Source organism: Gobio gobio, assembly GCF_949357685.1.
Source record: "Gobio gobio genome assembly, chromosome: 9".
Lineage (NCBI taxonomy): Eukaryota > Metazoa > Chordata > Actinopteri > Cypriniformes > Gobionidae > Gobio > Gobio gobio.
In genome coordinates this window covers 45,621,153-45,641,752 of record NC_137115.1, presented here as the reverse complement: position 1 = coordinate 45,641,752, position 20,600 = coordinate 45,621,153, and the positions used below count along the sequence as shown (strand labels likewise).

Sequence of the window (20,600 nt, the reverse complement as noted above, 5' to 3'; positions counted from 1 at the left end):
ACATCCGTCAGTTTTCTGTTGTCTTGCATGCATGTAGCTTTGTTTATTTATTTGTTTTTTTTCTTGTTAGTACAGCCCTGCACAAATTAAATTCCTAGTTTCTACATTTTACAAAGCAAATTTGGAGTTGACATGTCAGTGTCACAACATTGCCTTCAAATTACTAGCAAAGTTTTTTTTATTTGCTTTTTATAGCAACCGTCTTCATCAAAAGACCAGGTGATTTATGAAGTAGGCTATTATGTCGTGTATTTGGGGGAGCGGCATGCATTTTGACATGTAATGTGACTATATCAGCTTGTAAGCTTGAAGCACAAAGATGAGCCCAGAATCTCTTATTTTTAATCTTTTACAATAATACCAGCATCATGTAGTGCAAATGTTTAATTGTAATGGATGTACTGCACAGACTTTCGGAATTGACAAACGGCTCTGTCTGTTTATTCGGCAGTATAAAACTTCAGATCATGTTTTTTTTTTACTTATTAGAGGTGTAGAACGCCACACAGCAACTTTTCAGCATTGCAACAAGCAAAAATCAATCGTAATCATTACAAAGAGTAAAGATCAAGGTCTATGCGCGTTCATTCCAATAGCTTGTTTTCCCCCACGGCATAAACGGAAATGACGTTTTTGTGGGCGTTCCCAGTAAAGCAGACCAAGTCTATATTTCCATTTGCCATTGTGTAGCTTTCACTACAGTAGACTGAGTTGTTCAAGTAGTTTGAGCCTGTGTTTGTTTGAGTGGAGGCGGGGACTAATTTGCATATTCATTGATCAGCATATACTAAATGAAGCAAGGGTGTAGTTACATTCAAGCATTTAAATGTCATTTTGATTGTCAAAGATTCGCTTTAAGGGATGAAATTATTGAATGCTGGGGGACTTTAAAAAAACCTGAGATATCTTTTGTAATGGAAAAGCCGTTTTAGATTAGAAAATTGTTTTTTTTAACTCCACTGTATATCTCTTCATGGAGTACATTCTCAATCGACCAATGAGAGGTGTGTGAGCAGACCACATATTCGGCACACACATCTCTCCTACACATGAGAACATATGTAGAAAACGAGACAGATTTTTATTTATTTTTTCCCAGAGAAACAGTTATGAACCGTCTTATAATTTGGCCAGAACAGAATATACACACTTTTTCGTACTTGGCAAAAATTCTCTATATGCTCATCCCTAGTCAACCGCAAAGGTCAGCATGTTAATCAAATGCATGTGCAGCTTATGGTTTTACCCCAAATACATTCATTTCACTGTCCAACTAACTTCAGTGAATAATTAATGAATTGTAATGTATGATAAAACCTGTAGTGAAATACTATACGACAGCACGTTGTGGCTTTAAGCACTTAACACACTTAATGATATTTATTCAGCTCTGATGAAAATCTCGGAAGCTAGTGTGAGACACTAATGGGAGATAATATGAGATGATGTGTTTGTCTGGGTCACTAATGAGGCTTAAACATACCCTTCTTTGCCTCGATTATGGATTGCCAGCTCATCTGAAATGCCCTCCTCTGTTTTAAAGGCATCCCAGTCCATCTTAGACTTCTCCAAAGTGCTCATCTTCTGCTTTTTGTTACCGATGCGATTCAGGATGCTCCCCATGCCCACTGGCCTCTTCACACTAGAGGAAGGAAGATAAAACATATTTTGGATCAGGATTTTTAAATATTATAAATGGCTGTTCTAACAGGAGGGGCTGAAATGTGGATTTTAAAGTGGAAACAGATCCTCTGCATCAAAATAATGTTTTCTAATAAACGCAGGAAGATATCCTAAAGGACAGAAATGAAAGAGATAATAAGATGTAACAAAATAAAATATAGCAATAATCAAATTGTAATAAATATCCTTTAGTGCTTCTTCCTGCATTTCTTAAAGTTTTTTGGATTTTAATTTGTACAAAAAAAAAACCAAGAAATAAAATGATGGTCCAAAGTGGGGGTATAGAGGCAATCTTATGCTGGCGATAACATAGCTGGTATGTTTCTCACAACATGCTGCTGGAACAAAGATGTGTTTTGAACGTTACCAAAGTCATCTTGACACTGAGGTTGCGCTTGGCTGCAGTAATGAAATGTTAAACGATCTGTGGAATGAAAGAGCTGAAGAGTCCAGACCTGCGGCCCTCCCTCTCATATGTGGGTGCCAGGGGGAGTGAGTGTAATGGGGGTCTACATGGGGTATAAGGGCCGGCAATAGGACCTTGGGGTGCATTAGAGGGTACCGGGGTGTCCAAGGACAGACGGTTTCACGCTCAGGCGAGTCATAGGAGAAAGTCTGCCATGAGGAACGAGAAGGAAAATTGTGTGGATGTGTACGTGTTGATACAGGAAGATGGTACAATTGTTTTCAGAATACGAAATGAATGAAAGGAGGTGTTGCAATTTCAGTTTAAAAATACAGAATAATCACATTGTCATGTCATTAAAATCCCTTATATAAATCAGTTGCTAACACTGCTTCAAGCTGAAAATGAACGCTGTGAACTTGTATTACTTCACTGCAGGGTAAAAAGGCTTCATTACTTTCTTAATGAACTGCAAGTCACCGTTTCCTCACTGTGATCGAGTCGATTTAGCAGGGCTTGTGTGTTCAACACACACCGTACATGCGCACAGAGAGGAATGAGGCGACCCACAAACAGACACACATGACTAATGTCTAACAGGTCTGACAAAATGCATCTGCCATCTGTGCGAACACTGTCAACATTATTCAAGGAGCAAAACAGGAAGGAGAAAAGGAAACACAGGAATGTTTTAACGCATCTGCAGGTTTAATGGAATGCCAGTTCAATTCCTAGAAGTAAATAGGTGGTCAGGAAATCTTACTTTATCATTACTATTTTTCACATTTTACTATAATAATAAATTTAAACATAAAAGATTATGACCAAACCTGTATTTTACCTTCAATTAGCCAACCTTTGTCAGCTCTTGAACCATTTGCATTCTTTGGCGATTTTTCATCCATAAGATTTTTTATCCAAATTAATTAAATGTATTGTTTCATATAACAGCTGTTTTAGTGCAGTGCTTTTCCTAAGGTTGTCGCCGTCAGGCCAGACAACACAAAAATAATGTTGGGGAGCAAAAAAGGCAGCGAAAAGTAAAAATCAATGATGGCAAAATCAATACTGTAATTATATTCCCTCCATTATAGCTGCATCCACAAACTTCCAAATTTCATATGGGGAGAGCTCACCTGACTGCTGCCCGACTGAAGGCTTATTAAAGTCACAAATATTGGCATAAAAACAAATCACAAAGAGATTTTAATATAACCAAATCAGCAATATAAACTTCACACTGACTCTGAAATGCTGTAGTGTTTATTTATGTGGAGGCTAGGCTCATTTCTTAAACTTGGATGGCATCCAACTGTCTTTTCAGAGACTGATGAAAATTCAATTTGTGTGAAAACTCAAGGTACAAGGTACAAAGTAAATATCCTATTTTTTAAAATGTGTGTTTATTTTTGCCATGTATGTTTAGTTGTATTGGACAGTTTGGTCCAGTGTTGCCCTGTCCATTTTAAAAGTAGCCCTGCCCACAGCGGAATCTCATTGGTCAAATATTCTGCTCCATATATCTGAACAGACAAATTACTGTAGGTCATAACCTGTTGTATCTGGTTAGGATACTGAAATAACTTCAGTTCTAACAGTGAAAGTGTTACTTGCAGCTTAACAGCTTAGTCAACAGAACCAGTACGTACACACAGAGAAACAGGAACCCTGCTTAAACCTATCCTGACAGGGAATCAATATACAATCAGGGCTCAACTGATAGTCAATCCTGTGTGCCATGCAGCAGCGTCGATGTAAGTGGGGAATGTTGGGCCGGGAGCCAGACCAGAGTACACAACGTTGGGGCAGAATGCTAAACGCAGACCCAAGGTTACTGTATCCTGCCTCATCACGCATACTGCTCAAACAGAGAAAGACGAGAGATGATGTAACAGATATACATACAACACACTCACAGGCTAATAGAATTCAATATACTGGATTATACGCCAATACGGGCACCTAAAAAGCAAAAACACACACAAATTGGCACTAAAGTCTAAAGGGAAACAGGATGTACAGGGCAACACAGTAGCCCAGAAGTCTGTGAATTCAGTTGTTTATTTGCAGTCAGAGTTCTCCCATGACAAAAGTCTTGTTATCATCTCATTTAAAGGCACACACACAGAGTAAATGTGTCCCTGCACTTTGTGTAGGCTGGAACATTGCGATTCCTTTCAAGACAGGAAGTAGATTCCCCAACCTCATTATTTTGGTTCATGTCATCGTAAGTTCAGAGGGGCTCATAAACTCACCATTGAACAGCAGTTGGTTGACAAGTCTCTCCATCTCCACTCTGAGTAATTACAGCCTTTGTGACATCATAAGAGAAGACTCAACAGGGCATCATGGGAGATGGACGCCGGCTAACCCCGAGCTCTTCATCTCTATTATCTCAGTAGCCTGCTTGCTCGTACTCATCTAATGGCCTTTTTCCGCCCGAGGCACGGACACTGGCCTAGTTGCAGACCAGCTATTTACGAGCGAGTGCAGGAGTGGGCCTGCGAACCGCAGCTATAAACCCCATGCACACGTCCTCCATGAGACCCCAGCACAGCCTCACTGACCCACATTCTGTCCGACAAGCGGAAACTGGAAGAACAGCCAGAGGAGAGACTGCAGGGTTACACAATACACATCAAATCACACAGCGTTCACACGCACATAACTCCACACGCCATATTTAAACAGCTAATGCTAATGTTTTCACTCGTATCCACACACTCCAAAATTTTTACTATAAAAAGAGTCACTCATGCCCATGTAAATATTAAAAGCTATTTCTCAAACAACACAACTCTCAACATTTAGCTCATCAGGTCTATAATAACTGGAGATCTGTTAGCGTTCTCATTCATCTCAATGGTAACTTACGTGATCTGAAACCAGCCATCTTTGCTCATGGGCAGTCGGAAATACACTAGTCTCTTATGCTCACCAAGGCTGCATTTATTTAAAATAAAATCCCTGTTAAAAATAACTTTTTTTCTATTCAAATGTGTTTTAAAATCTGTTATTCCTGTGATTGCAAAGCTATCCTTCACAAACCATTCTAATAGTTGGTGCTCAAGAAACATTTATTATTATAAATGTTGAAAACTGTTCTGTAGTGTTTTTCCAGGATTATTTGATCAATAGAAAGAACAACAGACATTATAAAATGTCTTTACTGTCACTTTTTACAACATTAAACCACCAATTGTAACATTCACATTCCACATTCAACTAGGGCTGGACCAGAATATTCGTGAGGTGGGTTGGTATTCGATTTTCAATTTTGGGATTCGAATATTCGTTTTTTGTTTTGTTTTTCGCAAACGCGGGATCCCCCTCAAAACGGTTCTCATCACTGTCACATTACAGTGCTTGATAAGCTAAAGCTAAAAAAAAATGGTATTCAGCCCTACATTCACCTACAAATTTCAAGACAAATACTGTCAAGACTTCAATTTAATTCGCAATGTTTCTATTATTACCCACGATCAACAGGTCTCCATTTGTTTGTGAGGACTATGATAGATTTGCATATTATAAAATTATAGTTATTAATGTATTTATTTGTTGAAAAATAGTCAGTTAACATAAAGACAATGTGCTTAGTGCCTGTATAAGAAACTAATTGTATTAATTTAAATCTTAATTTATTTATTTTTACTGGGCAACCAGGGTAGGCTGACAGCCATCATATATCCTGCCATACCCAGCTGATTCGAAGTGAATGTGAATTGATATCTACACAGGAGAAAGCGCTGTCTAGGCTCTGCCCCGGGACGGGTTGTGTCGAGCCATTCGTTAGTCTGATTGTTTTATGAATAAAAGATGAAATGTAGCTGCAATAAACGCGTTAAGAATCCGTAGCAGCGCAGGACTATTATTCTGCTGTGCTGAACTGAGGAAGAACTGATGACGGAACAATTTGATCTTAGGCTGGCCAATCAGCAGAAAGGAGCGTATAATTCCCGCCCACGTCTAGAAATCGAATAGTCAAGCCGTTTATTAATTTTCCACCTCTGAACGAAAAACGAAAAATCAAGCCGAATTCTTGTATTTCGTTTCGTTTAAAAAACGAAAAACGAGCAGTTTTTTGTTTTTTAATACCCATTTCTGTAAGGAAAATCGAATGAACGAAAAAGTACACGGACCTGTTATAAATGTACACCCATTAAAAAAATATATATATTAAAATACGAAAAACATTGCAGGATTTACGATATTATATTGATGACCGTTAAAACAGTCTGTGTAAAGGGTCTTTTATAAAGGATTTCCCTACCACTCACTAGTCAACTAATGAAATCAATCTCTCACAGACAGACAGTTTTACATATCTTGACCCATTATTCATTAACAAAACGAGGAAAATTTGACTTAAGCGAGATAATCTTAGATTCAGGGTACTACTGTGAGGCAAAGACAGAGATATTCAAATGTATGCTTCGCTACAGCATCAAACTGTGTACTGCAGCATAACATCTGGGTGTTCCTTGTGAAGAGCACAACCTAGAGCCAAAAAGGCCCAATTTGTAAAACGAACCAGTGTGGAGTCGACCATGCAAATTCTACACTGTAATTTGCAAAAGCCTCATTTCCTGTGAAGGACGGTCACATACAAATGAAGTATTGCCAGAGAGATCAGGCATCAAGCGCTCTCTTGGTTTGTGTGTTTATTTTAAATATGATATTCTCCCTAATCTATCAAATCCCTCTGGTTTTTATGGTCCCGTTTTTCTTTCTGTTTTTGATCTTCAAAGAGCAGTTTAGGTTGGAATATGAGGCTCTGAGCATCTCTGCTCCGCCCCTAATACGATGAACGACAGATTTACATCCTGTGAACAATGAGCAGCACACCTGCTCATAGACGACTAATGAACATACACTCGTCGTACATGTAAACACACCTGCAGAGCTAAGACCTAGAGTTCAAAGACCTTTTATGCTCTAGGCCCCTGGCCCCTGTGATCAACCACCTGGACTTAGGTGACACTTACAGCCCCGCCTAGCCCCTAAAGCTGTGATTTGTGTCTAACATAAACAAACAAACTTGCAGTGTCTTAATGTTTGCTTAAAACAGTCATTCACATTTCTAAAAAATACTCTAAAGGCTAGAATATACTACACAGATTTTTGTCCTGATTTACAGTCCGGACAAGTCAACGGTAGTTGCCGAAAGCCAGTCTGCAGATTTGACAGAAAATTGTGTAGTGCAAGATAGGCACAGACTAATACAGGATGGACATCAAACATGTTTAATATTTTGAGCCGATTTTACAATGCACATTGTTTTCATTTGTAACGCGTCTTACAGCAATGAGGCATGTGTTGCTGCAAGAGTTTATATTTGGAATGAACTGAAAGTCTGGTAGTGTGTGATTCTCAGTCATTTAGTGTATGATGCAGTTTTTCTGTTCAGATCTTAAAAGTTGTGCAGTCTATTCCAAGCTTAAATTCCCCAAGAAATCAAATCAAAATTGTGTTTTTTGCTTTTAGTATGAATATGTCGTACCGTTATCTACTAGATAGTGTGCTCCAAAACAATGACAAAATGTTCAAAACTACACTCTCTTTTCTGCCAATATGGATCAATGATTTTGATGACATCACCCTGCACTTATGCTGCCTTCACGTGCTCTCGGAATTATCATAAATACGAGTTTCCTAAGTAAAAATTGCACATGAACGCCCTGACATTTTGAAGCTTGAATACAATGAGCTCGTAATCACGACTTCAAAGTCGGAATTATCAAATTTCCGATAGCACGTGAAGGCAGCATTAGCCTCTCATCAGATTTTCTGTCCAATCAAATGCTCTCTAGAATCTAAAGCGTCTCGCACTCTACAATATAAAAAGACCCTGAAGCTGCGGCTTGCTCACACATGTACTATTTTTTACATGGCACATAGTACACTATATAGGGGATATGGAACGATTCAGACAGTGTAAATATGTTTGCCATTGGGGCGAATGAAGTCTGATTTCACATTAGTGTCACACAAACTCTCTGGGAACCACCCTGGTGGTTAGTATAAAGTTCTATATGCGTTTTTGGTTGTTTTAAATATAATTTAGATGTCACAATCGTGTTGCATTGTGGTATATGAAGCAACCTGAAGTGTACATATGACGTAGACTCGCTCCCCCAGTCAAAAATCGAGGGAGCGAGGATCTGTCCAAATACATTTTCCTCGTCCACTTCACTAAGTGGAGCGCACTTCAAAATGGCGAGGGGAAGTGCTTAGGGAAGTTTGCAAGTGCGTGTCTAAGGCCCTGTCCCAAATGGCACACTTCATGTGCACTTACGGTCTTGTGGACTCGCGAGCACCCCTCTTTGAGGTCGATATGCACCCTCGATGCGCACTTCTGCGGGTTACGGAGCAGACTTCTTCCCGGCAGTCCAAGTGGCGTTATGTCGGGAAAGTGCGGACTCAGAGGAAGACCGTGAGGGTTTAGGGTGCCATTTGGGACGGGGCCTAAAAGTGGAGTGGAACTGGTGCCAAACCCCCTATTGTGCACCCATGCTTAAGACAACCAGAGCAGATCTATGTGGCAACGTAGGAAATGATCAATTAAACTTGTCCAATGTTCTTAATCTTAATTTAAATATAAAGATTAACCTAGTTTACAGGGTAAAGTTGAGTCTATGTCCATTTAGATATTGCAAATAATTTTCAGGTGCTTTCATTTAAAATGAGTAAATCAAGAAGGGAAAAAAAAAAATCTAATTTTAAAGTTCAATTAAACATTTTGGCCTCATGTTTTTTTAAACTTAAATAATTATTTGGTGTGCCTTCGAACTCAGTGTGAAATTATGTTAAATCAGTGTTAACTATTAACATTTATTGAACTATTTATTTCAATTGTGAACCCATGAGGAACCATTTCCTCCCTAAAGTAACACTGCAGATATTTTCAGCATAGTTGGACAAAGTGTTGAACCCAACAGTGAATTCAACTGAGCTCTGCAGGAGAAAGATGCAAGGAGACATGTGAAGAGATAATGCCTTACATCTCAAACACACACAGACGGGGCTTATTTTCGCATGTTCAGTAGTTTCTGGGGAAACCGTCTAAGAAACACGTGTGGTTTGTCCTTCGAAGCTTCTCCGAGAGTCTGTGACATTTATGTGCACACAAGACTGGCCTTGAGCTTTTGGAAAATAACCTTTATATTCTGTGGGTCTGAGCATATCAGTGTATACGTGCATGTCATTATCATGGGGCATTATCTCTGTGGAGGCAAAGGAGACGGTGTCTCCTCGAACAAAACTGGATGAAAATATAATCTATTACAAAAATAAAAATGCAAATATTACAAAATGTGACATTAAAAAGCGTAAAAGTCACTAGTTTTTATAAAGTAACACTGTCCAACAGCGACACCCGCAGGTGAAGATACAGCGAGAGGCTTGCCTCCCCTGAGCCCATTGATTTTTAACAGACCCCCAAATCTTGCGGTGGGTTTGGTGGGGGGGAACTGAGAAGTCACGTGTCACGTGAGAGGAGGCAATGCCTCCATCGCGCTATGATTGGATATGATTAGTTGTGGTTGGATATGATTGGTTTGTGCACGCTCACAAATCGCCCAAAATGAAGACAATGATGGGAAAACTAATTAAAAAGTAAGTAAACAACTCAGCCACTAAGATATCACCACTTTATGTCACGTCAAAACCAAACTTGAAATTGCCTGAAAACATGACGACTCTGGGGTTTTTTAGTTAGCAAATCAGCTTGGGGAAATTAAAGGCACATCTTTGTGTCTGTGTCTTAGACAAGATGTGGAACAGACTCAGAGAGACTGAAATGCTGAAAATGCATCCTCGCGATACAAACAAACTGGGCAAGAAGAGACTGTGGTGATTCAGACAAACTCATTTGAGGTCTCTCACACTCCTAGTGCAGAATTAGCGGTCTTTGCAGTGCTCATACACCCAACAGGTAACAGGATGCAACAGGTAATATTATATTTTCACAAACACAGGCAATACACAAAAAAAATGTGAATGCAAGAGCCATGCCAAAACTACTTCCAAGAGGCATGCAGGTGTTCTGGAAGGTTGCCAGGACATTGCTATAATTTTCAAAGCAGTTGCTATTATGTTGCTAGGGGGTTCACTTACTTGTTTTTCTTTTCACAAAAACGTATATAAAATACAGACGAGCATGAAAAAAAGTATTTAAAAAATGGTGCCACAACCTCCAAAAATAGTTGTGTAGAGAACTGTGAAAATGTACATACTAAATGTACAGACACAGAAGCTCAGAATGCAAGATATACAGACTAACAAACTTCAGCAAGATTATTTCAACCTCAAAAGCCCTCAAAGTATCAACCCAGTACCTCGAAACACAATTTTGTTCCCAGAGTTATAAAAAAGGCCAGCCAATCAGATTAGAGCTTGCCAGATCAAGAAAATACTTTCTAATTTTGTCAGCGAATAGGCCGTAGTGTAGGCGATGTGTTGGTTAAATCCATTTTAAGAAGCAATGTTAAAAGAATAATCTAAGATCAAGTCAGCACTGAGTGTGCGGTTTGTAGCCGCCACTCGTCTGTCTCTGCCCTGTGAACACAAGTCTGTCACACTTTGTTCACCTTACAAGTGTTCCAGTTCCAAGCTGTCAGTACATTTCCCATCTTCAGAGCCAACGCCTGCTCCCTGCTTTCCATTTCTTCTCTCACTCACGCACTGCTCCAATCCTTAGTCCACTCACATATTAACATAAGAGGCCAGTTTGGTAGTTGCACAAATCCGTAAAGCTTTCCTTAGCTAATTACGGCCTCATTATATCTGCATAACCGATAAGAGCGAGTTACTATAATCACTTCCCCATTTTGCATCTAACGAGCCTAATTTCCTTCCTGAAAGGGTTTTCTCTTTGTATTTCAAGGGAAACCGGCAGGGGCAGTGAAATGTGGAAGGGGGTCTGGAGTGGCCCCCAAAGTGACTTTCCCCATCTGTTTCCACAATATTTGAGTGGAGAGCATCACCCAACTTTCCCCTCAACATGCAGACAACTGAGGCTCAGCAGCTGCACGTCAGCGAGGACGGAAATACACTTCCTGGCACAAGCAGAGGAGCCGTCACAAACCATGGTTTGAAGATGAGGCCTGACGAGGGCTGAAGTGTTCTAGTTGTGTCTCATTGACAGGCTGAATGGAGGCTGATGGAGCTCTCAAGAACCGCGGAAAAACAGGAGGGAGGTAAAGTGTCTAAACAGCAAGGGCTGATTTGACATTTTAAAAGCGTCTGTGGTGAATTCCACCACTGTGGTGAAACCCAAAAGTTGAGAAGTGCTTTGGATATTGAAGTAAACACTCTTAATATTGCATGTGTGATTATGCATTCAGAGTTGAAGCTTGATTGTAGGTCACAGCAACTGTTTGAACACTTGAGGTGAATATTAAAAAAAAGTTTTAAATAAACATCAGTGGAATGTCTCATGGTGACAACACAGTTTTTGAACGAATCAGCTCTGTAAAATGACCCATTCATAACCATTACTTCACAAGCATTAAAAAAAAAAGTATGTTATATATAGTATGTAGAAATGTGGACGTACATTCGTGAAGTTGTCACTGTCACGTGACCTACCAGTGTCAGTTGCATCGCTTTACTGTCATTCACAATTCCTCTCGGGAAAGTAAATGTCAATCGAACGCACATTTCAGAATCTTTGTGGAAGTAGTAGGTCCTCCAGGGGTTTTTTTCTTATTATTTTTCGGCATATTTAGAACAGAAGCAACATGCGACTCACTTCAATGCTGAATGAATCAGCCATTTAAAGGTCCCGTTTTTCCTGTGTTTTTGAAGCTTTGATTGAACTTCTGTTCAATAAAATATCTCGCTTGGCATTGAACTTTGAGCTTTATAATTTTACATGTATTATTTATGCTCTAACAGCAACATTACACACTAACTAAAGTTTGAAAAATGGCATCACGAAGAAAAGGACCTTTAAACAAAAGGTTGAATAACTCAATGAGTTCCTCATTAGGACAATGAATTGCCACCACCTACTGGTGGTTTTAGTTTTGAATTTAAGATAGTATTCGATTTTTTTAACATTAAAAACACACACAACACTCAGCAAAATATCATCGAATTATTGTTATTGACAAATTCCCAGAAAACGTTGAGCACTGCTTTGGATATTAAAGTAAACGCTCTTAATATTCTGCATTTAGAGCTGAAGCTTGATTATAGGTCATTGCAATGGTTTAAACACTTGGACGGAAATATTAAAAAGGTATAAATAAACATCAGCTGAATGTCTCAAAGTGTCGATACAATACCATCAGGTGCAACCGCAGTTTATTGCCACAGATTTACCGCCTCCCGAGATGATGCCTTTCTGCGATCCCTTGTTTAACATGCAGCCACTTGGGAGGATATCTGTTTTGGCAGGAGCACACACACTGACATACAGGAAACTGTGTGGCCCACTCTCTTTCAGGGCCACGGCACATTTTTAGATGCCAGGGGAGTGAAGAGTGGCCTGGTTTTGTCAGAAGCATTAGCTGGGAGACGGAGCACACAGCAACAGCGCTCTGATGTGACCGGCGGTGAGGGGGGCGTGATATCGAACCCTCACTTCAGTTAACATGCATTCATTAAAGCGTGAGGACCGGCTGCCACAGTGTCCAGCTGTGAGAAGACAGGGAACAGGTCATTTCAGGTCTGCTAATGAAATCCTAAAGCGGCCTTCCCCATTTAGACCAGAACAAGCTTCCCCCTGCTCACTGCGACCTCATTATGGGTGGGTGGAATGGTGAAATATCTGAGCTGGTAACAGAAAGATTGTTAGTTTGAACTCCACACTTAGAGAGTCATTAGCTCAGTTGGTCAAAGCAGGGTTTTCAAACTTTTTGATGCCAAGGACCCCCAAATATGATGATCCTAATGTGAAGTACCCCCTTTGTAAAATATAAATGCAGCTAATAAAAGTTTATAAAGATCCATGTATATTGTGTGACAAAAAAACAAAAACATATTACTCGCCACATTACATGTTTCCAAAATTAAAGGAATAGTTCACCCAAAAATGGAAATTCTGTCATTAATTACTCACCCTTATGTCGTTCCAAACCCATTAGACTTTCGCTCATCTTCAGAACACAAATGAAGATCTTTATCTCTTTTCTGAAGAGACTCGATCCCTTAAGATGATGAACCGATTTAATGTAAGCTTTTATTTCACACATAAACATTGATCAGTGAACATAAACAGAAGCTCAACTGCTTGACGGGCAAGCACAAACCTCTTGTGGAAGCTCAAACGTGCTGCGTAACACATGAGAATTAACCTCATTGATTCTCACACGTCAAGCAAACATGCTTGAGCTTCCATTTACCAACTGATGTGTGAGTTGATGAATGTTTATATGTGAATAAAGGTCTAAATTCAAACTGTTCATCATATAAAAGCGCTCGAGTCTCTTCATAAAGAAAATCTTGGATTAAACCGCTCAGTTCATATGGATTAGTTGTACAATCTTTTACAAAAGTTGCGTAGCCATCTATGGAGGGACAGAAATCTCACAGATTTCATCAAAAAGTCTTACAGGTTTGGAACAACATGAGAATGTTGAAAGAATTACATTTTTTGGGGTGAACTATCCCTTTAAATCATTAGCTTTTATATTGTGCAAATAGTTGCTTTGTATTAGGTTATAATTTTTCTACCCACAATTCATTTTAGATGTATAAAACGTTATAAGAGTTTACACATCTAAGAGGATTTTGGTTCACACACATACACCTATATTATCCATCCATAAATTTCCCAGCCACTTGTCTTGTGTAGGTTCGTACATTAAAAAATTATTAAATATATTTTTTTAAATGTATAACAATAATATATGCATGTACATAAAAATACAATCTCACAAGGCCCCGCTAGCACTCACTGTGGGGGTCCCTCGGGCTCCAGTTTGAAAACTTCTGTGTTAGAGAATGGTGCTAATGATGTCAGGTGGTGGATTTCATCCGGCAATATGATTTTGGTTGTTATGTGGAATAGCTGAGGAGGGCTGGTAATGTTTCTATATAAAGAGAGCATCATGAGCCATCACCACTGTGCCCTTGAGCAAGGCACTTAGCCCAGGTTTCTAAACACAACCCACGACATGAGGCATTGATGGCGTACAGTATGTGACATAAAACTAAAAGAATTATGATGGCTGAGATAACATGGCATTTACCTCACTGCTGTATGAATTATTATGAAACAGCCGAGTTTTACTCATTGGCATCTAAACAGAATCTGAGGAAGTAATTACTCACTCACTCACTATACTGCCCTGTGCGTGGGAAAGACTGAGAACCAGAAAGCACGAAACAAAGAGGTTAGACTCATGCAAGTTGCACACTGCACAAGGGGGGGGGCTATTAATATTACTGCTCGGACAAAAACACTTCTCGCTTTGCTTGTGTGAACTTATACAGTATATAATCGAGAATAACACGTTTTCTAGTCAAGCAAACCGCACAAGAACAGTGGTGGTACAGTTCCCTGCAGTTACGTACACACAAACAAGTGTAAGGGCCGTTTTTTTGCTGTTAAAAAGGCGAGACACAGGTCAGTGGAACGAAAAAAGTACCAGGTCTAGAGACGTGATGTATTTAAAGGTTGAACTTCTTTTAACTTGAGCACTGCATTTTTAGAATGCCGTGTCATGCCAAACTACAAAAGATGCGAGACATTTAGTGTGAATACATTAAAAAAAAAAACAATGGAAAAGTAGCTAAACATAACCCTAAAAACAAATAATAATAAAATAGGTTTAGAGTTAAGGTTTGTCTCTAGTAAATAATTAGCTTTTATATATAATATTTTAAATATATACAATTTAGATTAATGAATATTAATATTGTAAAGATATTTCTAAAAAATTGTTATACAAATTACGTGTGTAAAACACACACACACACACACGGCTGCATTTATTTTATTAAAAATGCAAAAAAACTGTAATATTGTGAAATATAAAAATGTTAAATAATTGTTTATTATTGAAAACATTTTAAAATGTGAATTCATCATTACTCATTACTCGTCTTCATGATCCTTCAGAAATCATTCTAATATGCTGATTTGCTGCTCAAGAAACATTTATGATTATTATCAAATGTTGAAAACAGTTTCTTTGATGAATAGAAAGTTCAAAAGACCAGAATTTATTTGAAATACTAAATGGAATCTTCTGTTAACTGTTAAGTTTTTACTCTATTTATGAATTAAAGGGAGGTTTTAAGTTTGTTCACACACATACACACATGGCTTGACCCGACGAAGACTGTGTGACTGTTCTGTAATAATGAGGAGCAAAGTCCTATTTTTAGGGTCCTAGAAATGAGGATCTATAATTAGAAAAGCAGAGCTGTGACTGGCGCATGTGGAAATCATTAGTATAAGTGGACATACACACAGGTTTCCCAGAACCACTGCATGTTGTGTTACTCACTCACGTACAGCAAGCTGATGGCAAGCCAAATGGAACAGAAACAGGAAGACAGAGGGCAGATTTGTCTCCGACTCCGTTTGAGTGTGTTGTGCTACTGGCACTGAAAAACGTACGTAAATACGCAAGCTTTCATTTCATTTCCGTAAAGTACAGATTTGTTTGTGTGTTTCTGAGTGCTTACATGGAGCTCAGCCTCAACGTCAGTCAAGTTCTGTGATAAGACCACAGAGACACTAGACAATCAATCAAGCCATCACTGGAGCTCAGAACAAGCATCAGTAAATCTGGCTGGTTCTGTGATCGATAGCACTTAGACAACACAGAACTACACAGCGCTGCTCCACACTTGAACCACTAGCAGTGAGGTAACATCAGTCTGTGGTGTCCACATACAAATGGTGCTCACAAATTGTGTGTCCTTAATGTCATCATTCACACATTCATGCAAACTTGCACAGTGTCCAAATATTTTTGCCTGCAATGACGGGTAAATTAAGAAAATGTACAGGTATCTAAATATTTCTTACCAATCATGAAACTACATACAGCATTTTTTCCATATTGTTGCCACATGGAGCTCTGGAAAGAATAAAAAAAAAAAAAACGATGCATCCAGCATAAAGTACAAAGGTAAATATTTCATAAAAAAAAAAAATAGGTCAGACTAACAATTTACAACTGCAATGTTACAGTTCCTAATAAAGTTACCAGCCAACTGGTGAGGAAATACATTTCATTTAGTTGACAAATCCATTTTTCACTTGCATTTGGCACTTGGCAAGAGTACATTTTGAACCCTGCTCACACACACCAATGGGCTGCTGGGAAGAATCAACTGATAGAGGGTCAGTGAGAGAGTGTGTGTGGCGGGAGAAAAAAAACTGAAGAGCTGTTTAAAAACATTTAAATCATGTCAATGGTTGACAAGATTACTGGGGTCTTATACATGTTCTTATATTCTAACATTTTCAACTTTTTTTGGAAACCACTGGGTCTTATTCGTGAAATACAAGCAGAACAAATCGTACATAAATCATTCCATCTAATCTCAATTTAAGCAAGAAGGGCTTTGCAAACAATTTATGCTCAAATTTATCAAATTGATCATACAAATAAATCAACGCAATCGACTAAATTAACTGATTATCAAAATAGTAATCATCAAATAGTAATAAATAGCAGGCTGCATTTATTTGATCAGTAAAAAGTTATTAGTTGCAGCCGTAGTTTGTTGGGTAACACTTTACAATAACATTTAATTCATTAACAATAGTTAGTGCAGTAGGTATCTTGAACTAACAATGTACAATACTTTTTTAGGAATTATTATAAATTATAACAGCATTAAAAAGCTTCAGCGTGTAATATTCATGAGAATCTATTGACAGAAATGCAATATAATATACATAACTATGTTTTCAGTGGTGTATAAAGATCTTGCATAATGAACAGTTATGTTTTTATTACCATCATTCCTCCAGTCTTCAGTCACATGATCCTTCAGAAATCATTCTAATATGTCGATTTTGGTGCTCAAGAAATATTACATACTGTCATCAAATGTTGAAAAAGTGTTTTTGTGGAAACCATGATAGATTTTATTTTGGATTCTTTGATAAATAAATGTTGTTCTTTTAAACTTTGCTAAAAAATAGAAATATCTGTAACAATGCCAGTCTTTCCTGTTAGAATTGACCAATTTAATGTGTCTTTTTTTCAAATAAAATCCTTGGCCAAACTTCTGAATGGTAGTGTATACAAAAAATATTTTTTTTACCTTAGTTAATGTATTATACACAAACATAAATTAACAAGTGAACAATATTATATTTGTTATTAAACATTACCCTAGAATAATAAAAGCTGTAAAAGCCGCTCATTGTTAGTTTGTGGTACCTAATGTATTAAATAATGTTAACACTTACTGTAAAGTCTTGCCATTTTCACAACTGTGCTAACCTTTCTTACAAGAGAAGTAACAAAGTAAGATCTGTCTGCATGGAAAGGGGACAAAAATGCAGGAGAAGGAAGAAGCGTGTGTATTACTACCGTCAGCAGTTCTGTGTTGAGGCGCAGTATGACACTGTTAAGTAGAGAAACAGAGAGCCACTGTGCCTGTGTGTGTGTGTGTGTGTGTGTGTGTGTGTGAGAGAGAGCCACAGTGCTGACTCAAGCCCTCTAACCTCAAATCACACAAAAGAGGCTTAAAGGAAGAGAAGGGAAGCGAGTGAATATTGGAGACAGGTACCCTTTGTGTTTAGGCTCTTCTGTGCCTAGTTTAAGCAGGAGCCCTGCTGTGCTGGAGCAAAACAGCCATTGGAATATGAAGAGGCTTGATTTAAAGTCACACTGACAGAGCAATGATATTCCAGCACTTAAAAGCCATCAAAATCAAAACCAGACAGAGTGAATATAGAGTATTTTTAGCGTGGACATTAAGTGACAGTCGTTTGGATGATAAAGGGATGAGAGAGGTGGGGTTCAAGCTGCTTTCCTGCTGCGCATGCCAACGCCCCATACTGTATATCCTGTGCAGGGAAAAATATGACTTCCTGTTCAGCAAATATTCACAGTCTCAGAGGACATACAAGAGAGTCGGTCCAAAATAAACGTATGTTAGGAGCGGTGAAGACCCAGAGGAAGATCACAACAATGATTAAATCTCCCTTAAACGTACACAAACTCCATAGACGTCCTGTCTAGACTATAATAGACATTTTTGATTGGTTTAGTGGAAAATTAGGGGGAAAACAACTCGTATACACACACATCTGTGCCCACTGCGGCTGAAACGTACTTGTGTGTTGCTGGTTTTCCCTACAGGCAGATATGGAATTAGAGGATCACAGACTCGCTATCACAGCTGTCAGAGATCAATGACACGTCTGACATCCCCTCTAGTCCTGCACGGCAAACACACACGGATGTCTCCATCCATTCACCAGCACAAACCACACTGAAGGAGATCACATCTAATTACTGTAATATAACAACATCAATAACAAAGAATTAATTATAGCCAAGCGCTAATGAGTTATTCACTTCTGCGTGAGTGAAACACAAAACAGAACCATTAAAAACCACTTTGTTTCATTAATTAACTGACACAATGGTTGTAAACTGTAATTTCACATGTACCGAGGAAGATCGGAACAACAAAACGCAGGACTAAAGGGCTGCACTGGGGTGGTACCTGGATCCAGAGGAGAGCGGAAGGGACGGCTGTGGCTCAGATGACACCGACTGCTCTTCCTTCTCTTCCAACGCCTTCTCCTCCTTCAGAAAACTCTTGGCCTCCCGTGAGTCTGCGTCCACCTCTTTGGTGACCCTGCGGACCACAACATGAGATATAATGACTGTTCAAAAGATTGGGGATAGTACATTTTTATTAAAGATATTAATACTTGTATTCAGTAAGGATGCATCAAATTGATCAAACATGACAGTAAAGCCATTTACAATGTTATACAAAATATATATATTTCAAGTTCTTTTGAAACAAATCAGCATATTAGAATCATTTTTGAAGGATCATGTGATACTGAAGACAGGAGTAATGATGCTGAAAATTCAGCTTTGCCATCATAGGAAAATCAGTGCTCGAAGTGGGGCGGTACTCAGTACCTGCACTTTTACTTGTGTCCCGCTATTTCTCGCTTTTATAACGGATCAGTTGTCTGTGCAATATGACTGTGACTGAAGCCCAATTGTTTAATTAAGTGGCACGCGAATCACTGTAGGTGCGTTCACCAGTGCGCTCCAAAAGTGTTGCAGGAGCCGTTCCTATGCAACGCTGATGATAAAATGTGCACCCATTTGAATTGTTTTGAGAATGAAGTAAAACACTACGGAGAAAGTCGAACATGATCTAAAACAGCCACTAAAATGACTAATGAAAAGAGGGGAAAACATCATCCTGCAAGCCTTTTAAACTCATGATGACCACATTTACTAGAATTTATTACGTTCTATTGTATTTATTGTGGTCAATTTTGACTACATGTACAATTTACAATAGATAATCAGTTAAGGGAATAGATTTTTCACTAAAGATGTATATTACACCTGTGGCATGTTGTAGCTATAGTTTCTAACTGTGTTGCTATTTTTCATAAATGCATAAAAAAGTTAACATTGGCCTGTATGGTAATGAGGAGCCGTGCCCTTATTGTAACAAATGCTACAGTTAAACAATTACAAGAACTATATGTTAGTTTTAAGGCTGAGTACAAGTTAGAAAGAGCTTTTAAAATATGGACCTTCTAGAATTCTTGACTAAACAATCCCCCCATAACCACGCAAACAAAGCCCTGCCCCCTTTGGTGAGTACCAGCACTTTATTTTTTCCGCTTCAAGCACTGATTAAAATAGAAAACAGCGTAATAATATTTTCACAATGTTACTGTTTTTACTGTATTTTTTATCAAGCAAGTGCAACATTAGCATAACATATGCTTTATATATAACATATGCTATATATATATATATATATATATATACACAGTAAAACCAAAATGTATTCAGACACCTTCAACATTCTCACATTATCAAATTTTATTCACTATAGTTAAAAAAAATGGTAATAAAATATGACAAGAACTCAAGAGTTAAACTGTGTCAGAACAAATTCATCTGGATAATGTCAGATATCTTTGAAAGAAAGGTATGTTATGGATTATAATCAACCAATCAGCTGTTAAATTTAAGTACACAATTAGATAATACCAGTTTAGGTCAACCAATTACCAATTACACAATTCTGTGGTGTAAAAGGTTGCATTAGCAATAAATAAAAAAAAACACTTAAGCAAAACATGGTCAGATCAAAGTGTCTGAATAATTTTGGTCCCTAATTTGTATCAATTTTGCTGCTAGTCCACTGTATGAAGAATGTTTGGGTATAATACTCCACGTGCAGAATTATTAGGCATGTTGATTTTCTGATCATATTTTTTTTTCCAGGCACATTTTACCAATTCCAAACCACATTTAAGTTAATAAATACGTTTTTTTTGTATTTAATCACTTATAAGTGATATATAATTGTT

The 20,600-nt window shown here is 38.3% G+C and overlaps 1 protein-coding gene across 2 annotated transcripts in view; it reads right to left on the bottom strand.

The window, feature by feature from the left end:
• Window positions 1–20,600, bottom strand: part of cfdp1 (craniofacial development protein 1) — a 37,164-nt gene that overhangs the window by 11,705 nt on the left and 4,859 nt on the right. For both annotated transcript variants that reach the window (XM_079825927.1, XM_079825928.1), the window contains 2 exons: window positions 18,746–18,880; window positions 1,484–1,642 (listed from right to left, as the gene is read on the bottom strand). In XM_079825927.1, coding sequence (XP_079682053.1) covers window positions 1,484–1,642; window positions 18,746–18,880 — 294 coding nt within the window. The remainder of the gene's footprint in view (window positions 1–1,483; window positions 1,643–18,745; window positions 18,881–20,600) is intronic.